The 17,761-nt window shown below is 39.7% G+C and overlaps 1 protein-coding gene across 4 annotated transcripts in view; it reads left to right on the plus strand.

Annotated features, from left to right (window-relative positions):
• C8H1orf21 (chromosome 8 C1orf21 homolog) overlaps positions 1 to 17,208 on the plus strand; it is a 199,996-nt gene extending 182,788 nt beyond the window's left edge. For 3 of the 4 annotated variants that reach the window (XM_074961122.1, XM_074961123.1, XM_074961121.1), the window contains exons 5-6: positions 2,220 to 2,280; positions 15,149 to 17,208. In XM_074961122.1, the coding sequence (XP_074817223.1) occupies positions 2,220 to 2,280; positions 15,149 to 15,187 (100 nt within the window). In that variant the 3' untranslated portion in view covers positions 15,188 to 17,208. The remainder of the gene's footprint in view (positions 1 to 2,219; positions 2,281 to 15,148) is intronic. The other variant, XM_074961120.1, reaches the window with a different exon arrangement.
• The last annotated feature ends 553 nt before the right edge of the window (positions 17,209 to 17,761 follow it).

Consider the following 17,761-nt stretch of genomic DNA (forward strand, 5'->3'; position numbering starts at 1 on the left):
GACAGTCCACATAGTCAGACAATCCTGCTGTCAGGTTGCCAATCCCTGAGATGATGGGGCGTCCAGGATTCCCAGGTTTATGGATCTTGGGAAGCAGATAGAATACCCATGGTCGGGGTTCTAGGCATGTGTCTGCACAGGTCTGTTCCTGTGCTTTTTCAGGGAGTTTCTTGAGCAGATGGTGCAGTTTCTTTTGGTAATCCTCAATGGGATCAGAGGATAATGGCCAGTAGAATGTGGAGTTAGAGAGCTGCCTAGCAGCCTCTTGTTCATATTCCAACTTATTCATGATGATGACAGCACCTCCTTTGTCAGCCTTTTTGATTATGATGTCAGAGTTGTTCCTGAGGCTGTTGATGGCTTTGTGTTTAGCATGGCTGAGGTTATGGGGCAAGTGATGCTACTTTTCCACAATTTCAGCCCGTGCACATCAAAGGAAGCAATCTATGTAGAAGTCCAGTCTGTTTCGACCTTCAGGAGGAGTCCACGCAGAATCCTTCTTTTTGTAGTGGTGGTAGGAAGGATTCTATGGGTTACTATGTTGCTCAGAGGTGTGTTGGAAATATTCTTTGAGTCAGAGACGTCGAAAGTAGGATTCTAGGTCACCACAGAACTGTATCATGTTTGTGGGCCTGGAGGGACGAAAGGAGAGGCCCCAAGATAGGACAGACTCTTCTGTCGGGCTAAGAGTATAGCTGGAAGGATTAACAATATTGTTGGGTGGGTTAAGGGAACTACTGTTGTGGCTCCTTGTGGAATGTAGCAGTTTAGATAGTTTAGTGTCCTTTTTCTTTTGTAGAGAAGCAAAGTTTGTGTTGTAAATGGCTTGTCTAGTTTTTGTAAAAACTATCCATGAGGAAGTTTGTGTGGAAGGTTGATTTTTTTATGAGAGTATCCAGTTTTGAGAGCTCATTCTTAATCTTTCCCTGTTTGCTGTATAGGATGTTGATCAGGTGGTTTCGCAGTTTCTTTGAGAGTGTGTGGCACAATCTCTCAACATAGTCTGTGTGATATGTAGATTGTAATGGATTTTTTACCTTTAGTCCTTTTGATATGATGTCCATCTGTTTGCATTTGGAAAGGAAGATGTTTGTCTGTATCTGTACGAGTTTTTTCATGAAGTTGATGGATTGTTGTTGTTTTTAAAAGACCTTCTAAGCACCATCCTCTGAATGTCCCTGTCCTTTTTTTGTGTCTGACCTTTCTGTATTTTTAGATTGTAAGCTCCCCTTGGGGCAAGACCTGTCTGTTGTCTTTTGTGTCTTGTTCCATACAAGCACGCTGTCAGCACTTTACAGATAACTAATAATAGTATTTTCCAATGCTGCACACTAATGCAAAACACAGTTTCACTAAAATGTGAGCCTCCTGGTGCTGCAGAGTTAATGGAAGTAAACGATCTGTGCTCTACAAAAGGACCTTTCAGGGTAAGGTTATAAAATGGGCTTTAGTTTCACATTGTAGGCCTCTGATTGGTGTGATGGTGCACTCTGCAATCTTAGAAATCTTCAGTTTCAACACAGAGGGGTATGTCAATACTTGGCTAGCTCAGTCTCCGCCTCTGGAGTATGTAGCTGAATATTAAGTTCCTGCAGTCTGTCTAACAAAAAGAAAAGATGCTGAAGGAGTTCATTCTCCTCTTGATATGCACACAATTCCTAATAGCATTCCTGGGAATAACATGCATGCATTGAGCCAAATCCTCCACTCCTTATATAGGCAAAACTTGCTATCAGTTAATGGGAGTTTCAGCTGGTCTAAAGAACTCTCACTCAGTACTCTCACTGGGCCCTTAGACAGCTTCTGACAGAATCATATACAGCTTTGGAGTAGGGAGGTTTCCAGTGTTATATATGATATTTGATGTTACTGTCATTTTTGGCATAAGCAGAAAGTGCATCTCTTTCCAAGTGGTAATCCCGAGTCTGAGATTGGATCTCTAAATAATTTTGGAATACTGTATTAATTCGCAAAAAGAAAAGGAGTACTTGTGGCACCTTAGAGACTAACCAATTTATTTGAGCATGATGCATCCGATGAAGTGAGCTGTAGCTCACGAAAGCTCATGCTCAAATAAATTGGTTAGTCTCTAAGGTGCCACAAGTACTCCTTTTCTTTTTGCGAATACAGACTAAAACGGCTGTTACTCTGAAACCTGTATTAATTTGAAAATAGATAAATCTGTGCCTACATAGACACTCTTCCGTCATGTCTTTCAGCATGCACATCTCTGAAAGCCAACAGGAATTCTTCAGAATGCTAGATGAGAAAATTGAAAAGGTAAGAATCAAATAAATAAATGTTTTTGTGTGATAACTACAGAGTACAAAATATGACTGACATACGGGCATCCTAGCCACATGGAAGGAGGAAATCAGCCACAGTATATTTAATATTCCATGCTTTACCAGTCCTAGATGATACATCAGTTTCGACTTAAAGCAGCCACTTGTTGGCATAAACCATTATGGGGGGTTAGTTGTCTCAATGACGCTTTTGTGTGCAGGAGAGATGAGAAAGTGGCAGGGCAAGAGGTTACAGAGTGAGAACAGCGTGGGAAGGAAACCTAATTTTGGAAAGGTATCCAAACCCATCATGAATGGCAAATTAAAGTTAGCCCAAGCATTAAGGGAGGGCTTGGATCAATTAATAAACAGAATTGCAAAGCAGGTTATTAAGCCTCCTATGATTTTTATACCCTCTGGTATTGAAGTTTTGTTTCATCTTTTTTTGCAGGGGGGGGATTTGAAATTTAATCCTATTGTCAGAATTATCAACCATCATTTACAGATTTTTCTTGAAATAATGCTGATAGTCTCAGTTTATTTATTGACGAGCCTTTTCAAATTAACCAGCCTGCAAAAAGCCATGAATACAGACTGCAGATATGAGCATCTCTGCAACAGACCTGCACTGAATAGAGATAACAACACTAGAGATTTTTCAGAGCAGTGTAGGAGATTTAGGCACATTAATCCTCCTAGCCTGTTTTGCAAATCTCAAAGAATATTTTTATAGCAACTTTCATTTGAGAATCTCAGAGCACTTTACACACCTTTATTAACGAAGCCTCACTGCATCCCTGTAATGTATTACTACCAGTAGGAAACTGAGGCATTAGAAGCTAAATGACTTATCCAGGACACTCAGCAGGTCAGTGACAAGTTCAGGAGCCAGAAGTCCTCTCTCCCTTTCCCCTGCTATAATCACTAGCTGATACTCTCTCATGAATACGCATTTTAGGCTTAATTTGGGGTGAGGTGCATCATATAATATAATCTTTCTACTTTCAGAAGCCAGCTGAAACAGAATTAAGTATACTTAAAAATTGTGGTGATGTGTTAGAGAATGGGAGGGTACTGAATACAGCTCTACAGACACCAGTTTTTGCTCTGCAACTTTTCATATATGGAAAACAGATTCTGTGAGTTTTTTACAAGAACTGGCATATTGGTTGACTGTGAGCTTCTGCCATTTCTGCCAATGATCACAGTACTTTTGAAAACTGGCGACATGCCTAACTAAGCAAATCACATATTTGTCTCGGCAACTAATGTGTTCTTTATTCTGTGAAAAATCACATTTTATTTTGGTGAAAGGGAAAATTTAGAGGAACTGCAACTATTTCACTCTATGAGACACCAACAAATAGACCAGGGGTAGGCAACCAATGGCACGTGTGCCAAACCCAGCACATGAGCTGATTTTCAGTGGCACTCACACTGCCCGGGTCCTGGTCACCGGTCCCCAGGGCTCTGCATTTTAATTTAATCTTAAATGAAGCGTCTTAAACATTTTAAAAACCTTATTTACTTTACATACAACAATAGTTTAGTTATATACTATAGACTTATAGAAAGAGACCTTCTAAAAACGTTAAAATGTATTACTGGCGCGTGAAACCTTAAATTAGAGTAAATAAATGAAGACTCGGCACACCACTTCTGAAAGGTTGCTGATCCCTGAAATAGACATTATTGTGTATTAAAGAGCCTTTTTTAAATTCTTAGAGCTGAATTGTTAATTTGGAAGGGGAAAAAAAGGTTTGGCCTTGAGAGAAGCAACATAAGGTACTTTCAGCTGAGTAGAATTAACTCTGTGCTCTCTTTATGCCAAATGATTCCACAGTGACAATTCTACACTTTTTTTTTTTTAATTTAGTTGGAGGATTATTTCCTTAAATGCAATAGTCCAGCCTGAATTCTGGCTCTTTAATCTTCTGATTTGGGAAGATGACAGGTCAAGTGTTACACCAGAAAAGGTGCAATTTTTGTGACTGGACTATTTGACAGAAGAGTTCTCTGAACAAAGAAGTGTTTATAGGTTCATTATAAGAGCTTTCTCATCTCAGTACTCTATTGTTTCCTGAATATTTAATCAAATAAGGAGCATGGTTTTATTTTAATCTGTGACATACCCCATCAAGGATTGAAAAATAAACTGTCCTGTTCATCCACATTGCAGCTACTTCTAGCCCTGATAAGCATGTTGACCTAATAAATATTTAAACACTTATTGCTTGTAGTTTATGATCCTTCATAATATTAAAATTTGTCAGTTAAACAGTAGATACACCTTTTAAAATGTCCTTTACTACAGTATCTTCCCTAAAGAGTGAACTCATTCCAATGAATTTGTCTGTGTGGGGGTTCATGTTGTTCTTCATTTGCTGGATTTGTTTCAGGAGAACAATAGACACAATTCACCAGACAAAGAACTTAGAAGGGGGTTGTTGACTCTTTGTTCTCTCTGATGGGCAGAATCATCTTCTCATACCTTTATGGATGTCTCCAGTGCTCCTGATAGTAATTTATTATCCCAAGGGCCAGGAAATCATTTATAGGACAGAAGTTACAATTTTATTTGGTAAAACTGAATAAAGAAGATTCTCTCTTGCTTTTCAAACCAGTGACAACTCAAGAAGACTGGCAGGGATTACTGTACAGCGGAACCCTATATTTGTGTTTTTTGAGGAGTTCATTGGTCTGAGGAAATGCTCTCTCAATTTTTACTCTTCTTTAAAAGACCTTTTGTTTTTAGTAAATATTTGTCAGAAATGTAGTTTTCTGAGTATCTGCCAACAATGCAAAATGGATGGGAAAATAAGATGATGGAAAAAAAAGATTGGTTTTGTTATATAGCACTTTCAGTCCATTTTAAAGGAAAATACAGGACAATAATAAAACATGCAATTAAAAGAAACTGAAAAAAATGTTATAAATCTGATTTGAAAAATACTGAGTGAATTACTTGACTTTGTTTGAAGTGGACCAGCATGCCACCAAATTGAACTGGGAGGAGGCACTGGGATTGGCCCATAGGAGGGTTATGGTGGGCTATAACAATGGGGGTTGGCTCCCAATCATAGGAATCCCTAAACGCCCCCACCCTTTCACTCCTTTACTGAACACCTCTTTTTAAGTCCTTTTCCAAGCCATTTATCTGGTCACTGTATACCTTTTCTAGCCTGCTCTGTGCAAAAGGGAGGGCTAAGGCACAGGGCTGCCCCTTTTAAACCTCTCATTCCCAGGGGATGAGTCAGCGACCACGATGACCCTTTTGCAGTAGCTGACTCCCGCGGCCCCCCCCCCGCCCCGCCCCTCAGTCATAAAGCGCGCAATTCCCTTCATTTGGCCGGCCAGCCAGCCAAATCTTTCCTCCCCACCCCCGCTTAAAGGTGCAGGGCGGTCAGTCTTGTTACAAAATGCAGTGAAAGTTCCATCTCCACTACAAAACTAAGTCATGACGTAACTGCATTCCCAGACACCCTTGTATTTGTAGTGGAGACAGGGATGGAGATTGGCATTATCTAAGACTGGTAATCGAACCTATAAAGTGAATAATTTTAAATAAGATAATGCCTCTGAACTTAAATGTAAACCCCTAAGGCTGTTGGTCAGCTAATGCAGTTGAGTAAATAACCCAGATGTTATAATGTGAACACTATGAAGAATGGAGGAAGTTAAACATGTATTTTAAACTGCGTGGGGGGAAGAAAGAAGATGACAACTGAATGAGTAGGAAGACTGGTTAAAACAGTAATGCTGCAATCCAAACATAAAATTACAAGAGCAAGGACTCGTGTTTTAACAGCTGAAAATATGAAATATTTGTCAATCCCTGAGGTCAAACAAATGGCAGTGAGAGAGAACTTAGAGAACCAGTATAAGATGGAATGTGGGAAGAGTCAGCGTCAAAAAACCAATACCCAAGATCCTGGGGGAACACTAGGACAATAGAGCTATACTTGGTATTGGGACAGTAGAGCTGAATTAACTTCCACAAAATGTGACCCAAAGGTAGAGCACAGACTGTCATTCCCAACAACAAAAGTGTCTGTTGGAGCTCAGTGTAAAATATATATCTATATAATTTAAAAAAAACCCACCATTGTGAGGCATCCAGATGGAGACATCTGTTATTTCTCTTTGAGTATCTGTCCTTGGTAGAAAAGACTGAAGAGGAATCATAGAAATGGATATCAGTGTAGTTATGATGATGAAAACCATTTGACTCAGAACACCTGAGGAGTAAGTAAATATTAAATGAAGAAAGCAAAGGACCCAGTACTGAATTCTGAGTTATATCAACACATTTAGAGCATACCATCAAAAGCCTGAGCCATTTGTTGTGGCTGCATCCTGGGTCTCACTAGGTTCAATGGGAGTTTTTCCAGTAACTTCAGTGGCACCAGAATTTGGTCCTTGATTCAGAAAAAAATGAAAGGTATACAATGGAAATCAAACAAGCATTAAGCCATGTGGAAACTTCAGGATGATCAGCACTGAAATAGTGTTGAATGATCCATAGTACTGGAAACAGTTTAACTGACAACAGATCATTAAGCAGTTCTAGTGGTGCTTTTTTAGTAGAGCAGCAGAATGAAAAAAGTCCCTCAGCTCATGCAGTTGAAGTTAATTTTAACTATTTAGTAAATAGAGTTCTGGGGATTCCATGACAATGTTTCCCCTGCTGTGAGCATAGAAATCTAGAAAAAGCAATAGTGCCATGGGACTTGCTCAGCCCTGTGGTACTGCTGGTTGGACCACCGTAGAGCAGGTACACCAGATAGTGGCTTCAGTTCCTGCTTGATGCAAATACTAGATACATAAAGTAGCTAGTGAGGAAGAACAGTAAGGGGAATAGGGAGTCGGCAGGTGCAGAAAAGCAAGGCCTGAGAGAAGGTTGGGTCAGAAATACTCCTACTGGCTGCTAGTAGCTGCAGTCCCTGTCTCATGAAATTTTCAGGCTGGCATGGAACTACTGTGAATGTAGTCACAGGCTTTAAAATATGACACACACATACAAGGAGTTCAAAAACAAAGGGAAGAAGTGAGAGACAGATAGTTAACAATAGCTTAATCCAGTGACAGCACTTGTTAAAAGTGCTCACCAAAGCATGCCTGAAATCACATAAAAACTTCCCATTGGAGAGTGAAGAATTTATAATAGCATCAATTAAGCCTGAGGAAAGAACCCCTGGAGTAAATTAGAGGGAATTGGGTCAGAGGGACAAGTAATTAGCTTGACCTTAGAAATCAAGGCATAAATATTATCTTCAGAAACCCAAGATAGGGAAAGCAACAAAAGAGAAGAGAATAAAAAGAAGAGCAATACTCAGTCATTATAGACAGATGATGGTTTTCTGAAGCTGATTAATTTTGTTAGAGAGAGAATACAGCAGAATCAACCAGAGCAATTTTAAACATATGCCTGAAGAGGAGTTGGGGGTGAAATTTAAATGATCTCAAAATTGTCACAGAAATGGGCATTGACTGCAACATTGTGTTATTGTTGAGGATGTTAAATGGCCATTTTTTTAAATAGCACCCACTGTAAAACCTCCAAGGAAAATAGAGAGATATTCTTGTAGGAGGCAGAGACTCCCTGTACAAACACACAGTTTTGATGCAGAATAATTTTGATGCAACATCCTCAGGTGTCGCTCAGCATAATGAAGCAGGTACCTCAGCTCCTGCTGTTCTGAGATGAATCAGTGTTGTAAAAATGCATGTGATGGAGCAATGCAAGGAGCAAAATTATATTTGAATTAACAAAGAATTGCTGTGAAGCACAACATGGTAATCAAGATCACTCAGAGCTGGTGATGAGGAAAAAAATTTTCATATTCTGCTTAAAAAATATTCCAATCTGTGGTCCCCATAATCCAGCATATAACTGAACAGGAAAGAGAAACCCAAAATTTACTTGGGTCCGGTTCCTACAAAGGTTTTAGGAAACGTGTTTATCTTTACTGAGTAATCCCTTTAGCGCCAGTAGGACTAGTCACAGTACAAAGTTAACCATGTGCCATAAGTCTTTGCAGGCTCGGGGCTTCAGATTGCAAATTTTTTGGAACAGGGACTATCTTCTTTTTATGGATGTGCATGTGCTTCTAGTACAATGGGGCCCTGATCCCTATCTGGGGTTCATAGGTGCTACCACAGTGCAATTATTATATAATCATAATGATGATTTAAAAAAGGATCGGAAGTGGAATATATTCAAAATTGCCCTAATTAAAGTGTTTGGTGGCAAAAGACAAATCCTGACAAATGGCCATCAAGCATTACTATTTTAACCAGATTCTGAAAAATGATTGCTTTACCCTAGCATCACAAGTATGAAGCATAGTATTAAAATGAGAAACCAAATTATCTTCATTATAGTCAATATTTTATTTATAAATTATTATTGTTTCTATCTCAATCTGTAGGCACATTTAACATCCTCCTAGAGCAAAAACATCAATGCTATAAGATATAATTACATACCTAACAACTAATGTCTGGTCTGTGCTGGGGATTTTTTTCACCAGTTGTAGTTTCATCAATATAAAACCCTAGTGCAGACTAGGGCAAATCACTTCTTATACCAGTGTGAGATACCTACACTACACATTTGTTATATCAGTGTAACTACTCTCGTTCAGAAAACTTAGAGTCGAAACAATTTCTAGAGCTGACTTTTTCATTGAAGACCTAACATTCTAGAGAGAAGCAGTAGAGGATTTTAAAGTTCCACAATATTTTTAAAGCCTTTGTTCCCTCATTTTGGTATATAACTGATTAAATAATGACACATTTTCTGTTGCCACTTGACTTCGGCCCTGCTCCAAAAGGAGTTAACATCCTGTTCTTGAATCTTTTAATATCTTCTGAACACACACTTTTATTTATACATGTGAATCTTTTGTTCCCTTTCCACTTAAATAAATATTTTATAAGTGACTTTGTTGCTCTTAAGAAATGCCAGATTGACAGCCCTAGACATTGAAGACCTCTCTCCACAAAACACACTTACAAGGCAGACTTCTGCATAGTGCTACAGCAATGTGCTTCACCCCAATCTAGAGGGATCACCTCTGGGATTCGAGGGAAGCTAGGTCTCTCTAAGAATTCAATCTTTGTCTTTTCTGCTGAAGACTGCCCACAATGGAACTGTTCTCAACAGTGTTTTTTTATATTTATACCTGTGCATTGGGAATTGGATTTAAGACCATCAACTTCCATTGGCATAGGCCACCAAACAGTCATTCTATGGTAATGACTCAGTAGATCTCATTAGTAAAACTGTGGGCATGATACCCAATCGGCAACATAAAGCAGTCTCTTGTACGGTGTGTAAAGCGTGCCATTAGAAATAAGGAATTTGCTAACTGAAACATATGTGAGTGCAGGAGTTTTAGACTAAAACTCATTAGTAAAGTGGATTGCTCTTAATGCATCCATTGATTTACCTTACAAGAATAAGAAATGAAAAAATTAACTCAGTGTACATTTATTTTGTGCCTCCTCTTAGCATTTTCTTCCCACCCTTTCATGAACACTGTAAACAAAAACAGATTGATGAAAAGAGTTCCCACCGTAAGAACCACTTTAATATTTCCCAGCTTTGGGATCTATTCTGAAAGAGGCCACTGTGTAGAGCCAGCCCTTTTAGTGATAGCAGAAGAAAGGACTGTTTGGTGCAATTCATTTCACCCCATCAGGCCAGCAGTCCTCTTCCTCCTTCCCCTTTATTTGCTTTGGGTTCCAGCTAAAGGATTCTGGTGCCAAACTTTGGAGTGATAGTGGAAGCAGTGTCTCCTTAGATACCCTTTTTTGTTTTTCTGTGTAGAACTCTGTCAGCTGCACAAAAAGCCGTTTAACTCGGAAGGCTTCAGTATTCCTGCCATGAGAATTTATCAGTCTGTCATCTAGAACAACAGAATGAAGTTTTTTTGTGTATAAAGGATATCATAAAACATACAGAATACTTGCAGTTTCAAGATGCAGCAAAAAGGGGGGAAGGGGAACCCAGCTACTAACTTTTTATTATCCCCTGCATGTGAGCTGTTGAAGAGAGCTGCATGCCATCTCTTTTTTCCCCTTACACTCACAGACTTGTATTAAAGTATTTTTGCGGTGCAGGTGATCCTACAAAAATAAGACATGAGAGGCCAAAAAAGTGGTGTATACTGGAAATTACCTGGACTATTTTTTCCCTCCTCTTATATTTTTACTTGATCTTGATAATCTTTAGTGGGAGCATTTTAAAACTTCTGCTTATTATATTGAACTGGCTATCATAATTATAAGAATGTTACCCCTTTTGACCCAAGCAGTTAGCCAATATTCAGGGTCTTGTGGGTTGTTCCCGTTAGAAAGAGAGATGGATTTCATCCAGTTTATTTACAAATAGTGCACACAAAGTTCTGTTTCCCTGAGTACAGTAGGAATCGAACACCAGGAGATATTGTGTCAGGAAACTATTCCAAGCCTCTTTTTCTAGCCAACACTCAGACCAGAAAACTCTGTGTCTCAGTCTATTTGTACACAGCAAATGAAGGTGTGATCATAGTGTGGGTAGGCAGTGCAGGCTAGTCAGCTGAGTACAAGCTTGCTGGAGACCATGGGTATGTAGTCAGGCAGCAAGCCCACCTGTGCTATAATCATACCTTCCTTTGCTGTGTAGATATATCCTTAGCTTTCTCCCAGGGTAACACTGCAGGTGCTTCTCTGGCTGCTCTTGGCTTTCTGTTATCATCTCTGGCTGCTTCTGTGATCTTTCTGTCAGCTTCTCTCACAATCACACACACCTCCATCAAACAATACCTAGCTCTCTGCATTTGCATTCAGACACTAGTGAAATCCCTCTGCCTGTATAGCTCAACTCCTGATCAAGCTCGCATGTGGCCTGGCACTTTGGCTGGTGGCTCTTAGTGTTTCATCTATCTTACTCCAAAAGGAGCATAACTGCTTCTTGCATTTGTCCTGAATGAAGGGTGGCTGTCACACACACCAGCTTCAAGGAAGAGTCACCTCTTCTTTCCCCCACTTCCCCCCGCCCCGGTATATCTGTAATTTTTCATTTTAAATGTAACAAGTAACTATCTGACTGTGGACTGGATCTTTGCAAAGCACTGAGCACAGTGGGTCCTTTCTAGGCCCATTAGGACTGCTTACACACTTGCAAATGTACTTAAGCACATGCTAAATTTTAACATGAGTAATACCATTGAGTTAAGTGGCACTACTCACTTGCTTAAAGTTAAGCATGTGTGGAAGTGTTTTGCTGCATCTGCAACAGAGTGCTCAGTGCTTTGCAAGGCTGAGCCCTGTGTGGTTTGTACAAGCAAAGAGTCACATTTGAATTGCCTTAAGCCATGTCTATCCTTGGAGCACTCGCTATAACGGTGTAGCTATACTGGTATACTGTATTAGTGAAGCACTCCTCGTGTGGATACATCCTATGCTGGCAAAACCATGCTTTTGCTGGTGTGGCTTATTCCAGCCCCCTCAAGCAAAACAAGTTACCAATACAACTGCAGCATCTACACTGCTGCCACCCCCAGCCTAATTGGTCATGGATCTCAACTCTTCACACCCCGACCAACAGAATTCTATAGCAGAGACCTGGCCTTAGCCTTAGGCTGTTTCTTCATTAGGGAAAAAAAGTGTGATGTTAATTCAAGTTGGTGCACTTGAGGCAAAATATTGGCACAGACCCGGCAGTTTTCAGTCTAGTACTGGGTTAAAAACTAGTCTTTAACTGAACCTTCTAACTTGTGTGAAAACTACTAACTGGTTTGTCTTTAGTGGAAACCTTTATTACAAATAATTCAATTTTATCCCACCCTAAAGATATGGGGGGTGGGGGGAGAGCCTATTACAAACTTAAGTAAATAAAACTGCTATTTGTCTTCAAACTAGACTGCCCCGTCTTCTTCTTGACAGCTGGTGGGTCTGTTCAAGGCCATTCCTCCTCACTGCTCTATTTGAAGTTAAACTGAGAAATGAATCCATATTGCAATTTGAAGCTTTTTAATGTGAAAGCACTGGTGTGACGATGCAGTGCAGTGCTGAGATGGCTGTTTATATTAATTCAAATAGGGCCTTGTTTTCGCTTTGTAATTCAATTAGTATGTTCGGCTGAAGTCTCCTCCTTCTAGTTGCTTTAAGGGATCATGTGTAAAATATCTACATATCACACTTCAGGGAAATGTGGGAAGTATTTCAGCCAGCACTTGCACTCCTTCTCTTTCAAGTGCTTTTGCTGCCTACGCAAGCTAATTGGAATCAGAAAGCTGACAGAATACTTTAAAAGTAGATCAGGCATCTGAGCCGACTGCCACACCAGGCAATAATTACTTTAAAATGGAGTACTTGTGGCACCTCAGTGCCACAAGTACTCCTTTTCTTTTTGCAAACACAGACTAACACGGCTGCTACTCTGAAACCTACCTTAAAATGGTCATCACAAGGGAAGCAAACATGGGAACTGCCCCATCTTTTAGGCACAGAAGTGAACAATTCTTTATGCAGGGAAGCAGATAAGTAAACAAAATGGCTGATGACAGTACCCCAACTTCAATTTAAATTCAAGGATTGGGATGAGGAGGATGTATGTCCATAACACTGCTAAGATTTATTCTGTCTACGTCTTCAAAAACATTTTCCTTCCATCTTTCTGCTTCACTTTCAAAAATACAGTGGAAAAAAAGAAAAATGGAAGGAGGATGAGGGGAGATGCTAGTTAACATTAAATGTTTTTCTTCTACAACAGCCTCTAACAGTAATAATAATGCCCAGGGCAGAGCATTTCCCATGGAATAAATGACCAGCTAGTGTTTCCACTTTGGGTTATCAAGTCTCCTAGTCTCTAATCAGCAGGAAATATCTTTGGCCTCAGTTATTATTCTTTGAGGGTGATTTTCACAGCTATACAGTATGTTGGCCTGTGTTGACAAGTACTTCTTCATCAGTGCTTAATCACATAGTTTTGTTAAGAGTTTAGGAATTCTGTCAGGGTGTCTGAAATAAAGGAAACTGGGTGATTTTGGCCTTTCTGTAAAATGTTGCCCTGTCTGTCCCCTCCCCCTCCTCCCCCTAAAACCAAGAAAATTTTTTAGCTTTTCTGATGGCCACTAAGGTGGGACTAAATATATGTCTGTTGAGTGCTAATCCTTTTTTAATCTACAAATGAAAACCACAAATTTCCATCTTCATCCATTGACAGTAAGGCACTGCTGGCATTAGGGTTTAGACTGGGAGGACAGGTGCAAAGATATGCCACCAAACCAAAGTGGACATCATTATCCCATGGCAGCTCAAAGCAGCAGACCCCGAGCCACTTTATAGCCTCTATTCCTAGCCAGTGTACAGTGCGTGTATCATGTGCATCAAATAACTTTTAAGCAGCGGCAGAAAATGAAACAAGATGGCTTTGAAGACTTTTTTCCCCCCCTGAATTATTGAGCAGGTATTTGTCTTAATTCTGTACTTTGCAATTGTTAAACAATTTTATCTTAAAATTCTCTTCCTGAGCATAAAGACCTAGCAAGACTGGCCCAATTTCACTGGAGTGTGGGCACAACTCTATTCAATCTAGTGGTGTTTCACCCATTTGCTGTTGGGCTGAATTGGCCCTCTGTGCTTTCAGAATACTATCAGGCTTTTATTCCAGCCGGGGCCCTCCCTGCCCCAGACTTCTCCAGAGACATGAGTTTCCTCTGTTTTTCCTCCTTTTCCTTGCCCTTAGTAACTAGTTCTTTGACATGCTTCAGCCAATACTTTTTACCTGTGTGTTTGTGCATGTGTTTGCTGAGTGTAGCCTGCACATAGGAACAGAAGGAAGTAGTGCAGATAGGCTTTTAATACTTGGACTAGGTTTCAAGGATTAATCTTACCTATGGACATTTGGGGTTTGTGTTTAGAGATAGCATGGATGACCAAGGTCCTAGTAGGAGCTTTGGGATTCACTGTACCTTGAACAGGAGGCCTTGCCCCTTCGTGTCCAGCCCCTTTGGAGTGGCTAGTGGAGGTGAGGGTACTGCATTGCATAGACCTTGCACTAAGGGGAATACATTGTGTCTAACCCCTTCATGGTGGCACCGATTGAGTGAGGTTCTTTGCATCCTCAGTGCACCCATGCAGGGCCTGGCACAGTCTGGCCGTTGATGTAGAGTAGTTTTGTGGCATTAGAAGTGTTTTATAGCATTTATAAATCTTTCTGTATTTATACGGGTGAGATAGAATGGCAGTTTCTGCTATGCAGTGCAGTTTGGCCACTTGGAAAGTGTCTGTGTTGCTCAGCAGGCCTTTAGTTACATTGAAGAGTTTAATAAGGATACTAAGCGGAATCCCCTCAAGCATCAGTGATCTTGATGAACAGGGGAACTGTACTACTGGAAGTCTCATATTTCAGATGAGACATAAAATATAACTCACCTGGTCAGTAAGAATTCCCTGAAACTTTTCACAAGCTTTAGGGTATTAGCCTCATTGTCCTGGTTTAATTTCAATATGGATGTATTTTGCTCATATAAAAATCCCTTGTTGCTTTTAATAGATAAAGTATTCCTCTTCATTTTTCTGTTCCCAAAATGGTTGTCTTATTTTGCTTATACTATTATAATGGCTGCTGCCTTGCACTCCATAGGTTGCTGTATTCTAGTGGTGGATCTACATCTCTGCATCTATTTAGATGCATCTATGTGTAAACTATCTTTGTAAATCAGTAAATAGAATCCGCTGCGATATGTGGATGAAAGGTGTGTGTACTTCCCTGTAAACCTCAGTCATCTTACCCAATGTTTCCAATTACTTATTTGCTTTTCATTCTCTCTCTCTTGAATTGTTCATTTGTGTGTGTGTTTCTTTTAAAGGGTCGTGATTACTGTTCAGAAGAGGAGGATATCACATAGTGCCAATTCTGCCAATCAAAACAGGAATACTACTGTGTAAATAGATTACAACCCGGTCAAAATCTTTTGGAAGTCTTCTAGAGTGAGCAGCACTACATAGCAAAAGAAGATCATTTCCACGTTGTATGCTCCATTCAATTACAGCGTTTTTTAAAACAACAGATAAGGAATATTGCTAAGAACTCGTATGGAACTGTGTTTGTTGCTGCTAGTTAAAACTTGTTGCAACTTTTCACTTATCTGTATCCAGGTATGCAGGAAATCCTTAAATTTAATCTGAAAGACGCTGTTGATTTTACTAAGGTTGCTGGCCTATTTTCTTTCGGATGAGGTAGTGTTATACAGAACTTCCATAACTGAACATTCAAGCTTCTAAGAAATCCTCAAGCTGTTTGTCAGTCCACAGATGGGCTGGAGTGCTTAGTATTACTGGTGATTTCAGCCTTTGGAGATGGGATGTGTTTTGCCATGACAGGTCTTGTTTCTCTACTGGGAAGAAGTTGAGAAATTATTGTCTGTTAAAAGCATGTTATCACACAAATACTGGAAGTGATGCAGGAGCAGAAATTTGTATTTTAAAGGGGGAAAAGTTTCATTTAATAGGTATCTTAATCAAGGACTAAGCTTACCGTATTGGCTTTTCTGAACGCAAATGGAAGTGTGATCACAATCATTTGAATCCCTTTTTTCTAAGAAAATAAACATTTACTGTTTTTATGTATTCTTGTCTTTTAACATTCATACAGTTCCACCCTTTATGAGTCTGGGGGACCTGGGAAGGCAAAGGCAGCCCTCTACAGTTACAACTCCAAGATGCTAACACTTTAAAGCACCTACGTGCCAATTTGGAATGTCTGTTGTGTGTTCTGTAGAGTTTATTTTTCCCTATTATGCAAAGGAGGATATTATCTTCTTACAGACAGATGTAATATTTTTAACAAATATTGTCAAGAGTAAAAATAATCCTAAAGGGGGGAAAAACATGTTTTGTATTTATTCTTTTAAAGTAGTTAGGTAACTGTGCCTGTCTTTATATGGCAGTGTGTAACCGCAAAAGATGACCACACCAAGAAGAGATTGTTTTTGTCAATGTGATACCAGGACACAGAGGTTTCTGTATTAAGTTTGTTTCAGTGCTGTTTTGTTAGGTTATATATGTGGAACATACTGTGGATTTTGAGATATAGTCAAGACAAGATTTTCCAATGACTACTGATTTTAGGTGCTTCCATTTTTGGGTGCCCAATTTGAGGCATCTTAAAGGGCCATTATTTTCAACTATTCACATTTGAAAATCGTGTCTAAAGTTATGAACCCTGAGTATTGGGATTTGTGGAGGGCCAATGATTAAAGAGATCTCCAGCAACAGAATGCAGTGATGCTAAGGGTAGAGTTAACAATCAGTATGAAAAGGCTTTGTACTGTTTTGAAATTATGTCATAGTGGAGCAATTGATGCTATACTATTGCTTGAATGGTGTACAACGCGACCCTCAAACTTTTCCCTGCTCTCTCCCTCCCTCCCTCTCTCCCCACTTCCTCATTTTTCCCCCCAGACTTTTTCCTTTTTCTGACTAGAGGGCAGAGATAAAAAGCAATGAGGTAGAATCACCTATTCCACCACATGTGCACTCTTGAATAGTCAACATAGTATATTAATACTTGTTACATTTCATCTTCACACAGGACTGGTTCTAGATGTGTACTGCAAGAGTAATATGTCAGGAGGCTTTAGCAAGACTGCTATATCAATCTGACTTTTTTCTTTCTTTTTTTTTTTAAGTCCTAAATCCTGCCATCTGCTGAAGGCATCTCAGCCTGCTATCAACAGTACTGAGAGTTGAGTGCTCAGTACGTCACAGGATAGGGCACAAAGTTACCAAGAAGCAGCTAATATTTTTCAGGGTAGGATTCCAGGAACAACTGCCCTAACAGACAGGGATTCTACCAGATTGAATGGATTTTTATCTGCTTGTGGCTGAAAATTGCAGGAGAATTCCAGTTTCCCAGATCTTCATTCAGTTTTATCAACTGATTTTAACAATTTAATCTTATTTATTTTGTGGCATAGCATATCCCAAGCTGACCAGAAGCTACATTTTCTCATCTGTGGTCCAGGTGTCACATCATTTTTTATCAGGATTGTCCTGGTTTCTCCTGGAGTTGAAGCATGATAGAAACTGGTTTGTGTTCTCCTACACTGTGACTATGCCCCTGTAGTACTGAACTTATTTCATGAGTGGTGTCATCTCTCAGTAAGGTAGCCATCCACATCAGGAATACTCATTTTAATTCCTTAAACAACTCGGGGCCTGGTTTTGCAAGCCGTACTCATGGGAGCAATCCTTACAAGGTTAAATCTCAGTGGCTTCAAGAGAATTATGAAGGGTTGCAGGATTGAGCCCTTTCTTTTCAAATATAGTTAATATTTTCCATGTGATAAATGTTTCTTGCCATGCAAGTTCTGTGTTGAAAAACACATGTACAGCGGTCCTTAAATATATCAGCCTCCGTCAGTATGGAGTTACTTTCAGCATGCTAATACTAAATGTAAATAAAAATGTATAGTTGTTTA

The sequence above is a fragment of the Natator depressus genome, chromosome 8 (genome assembly GCF_965152275.1).
Source record: "Natator depressus isolate rNatDep1 chromosome 8, rNatDep2.hap1, whole genome shotgun sequence".
Taxonomy (NCBI): Eukaryota; Metazoa; Chordata; order Testudines; family Cheloniidae; genus Natator; species Natator depressus.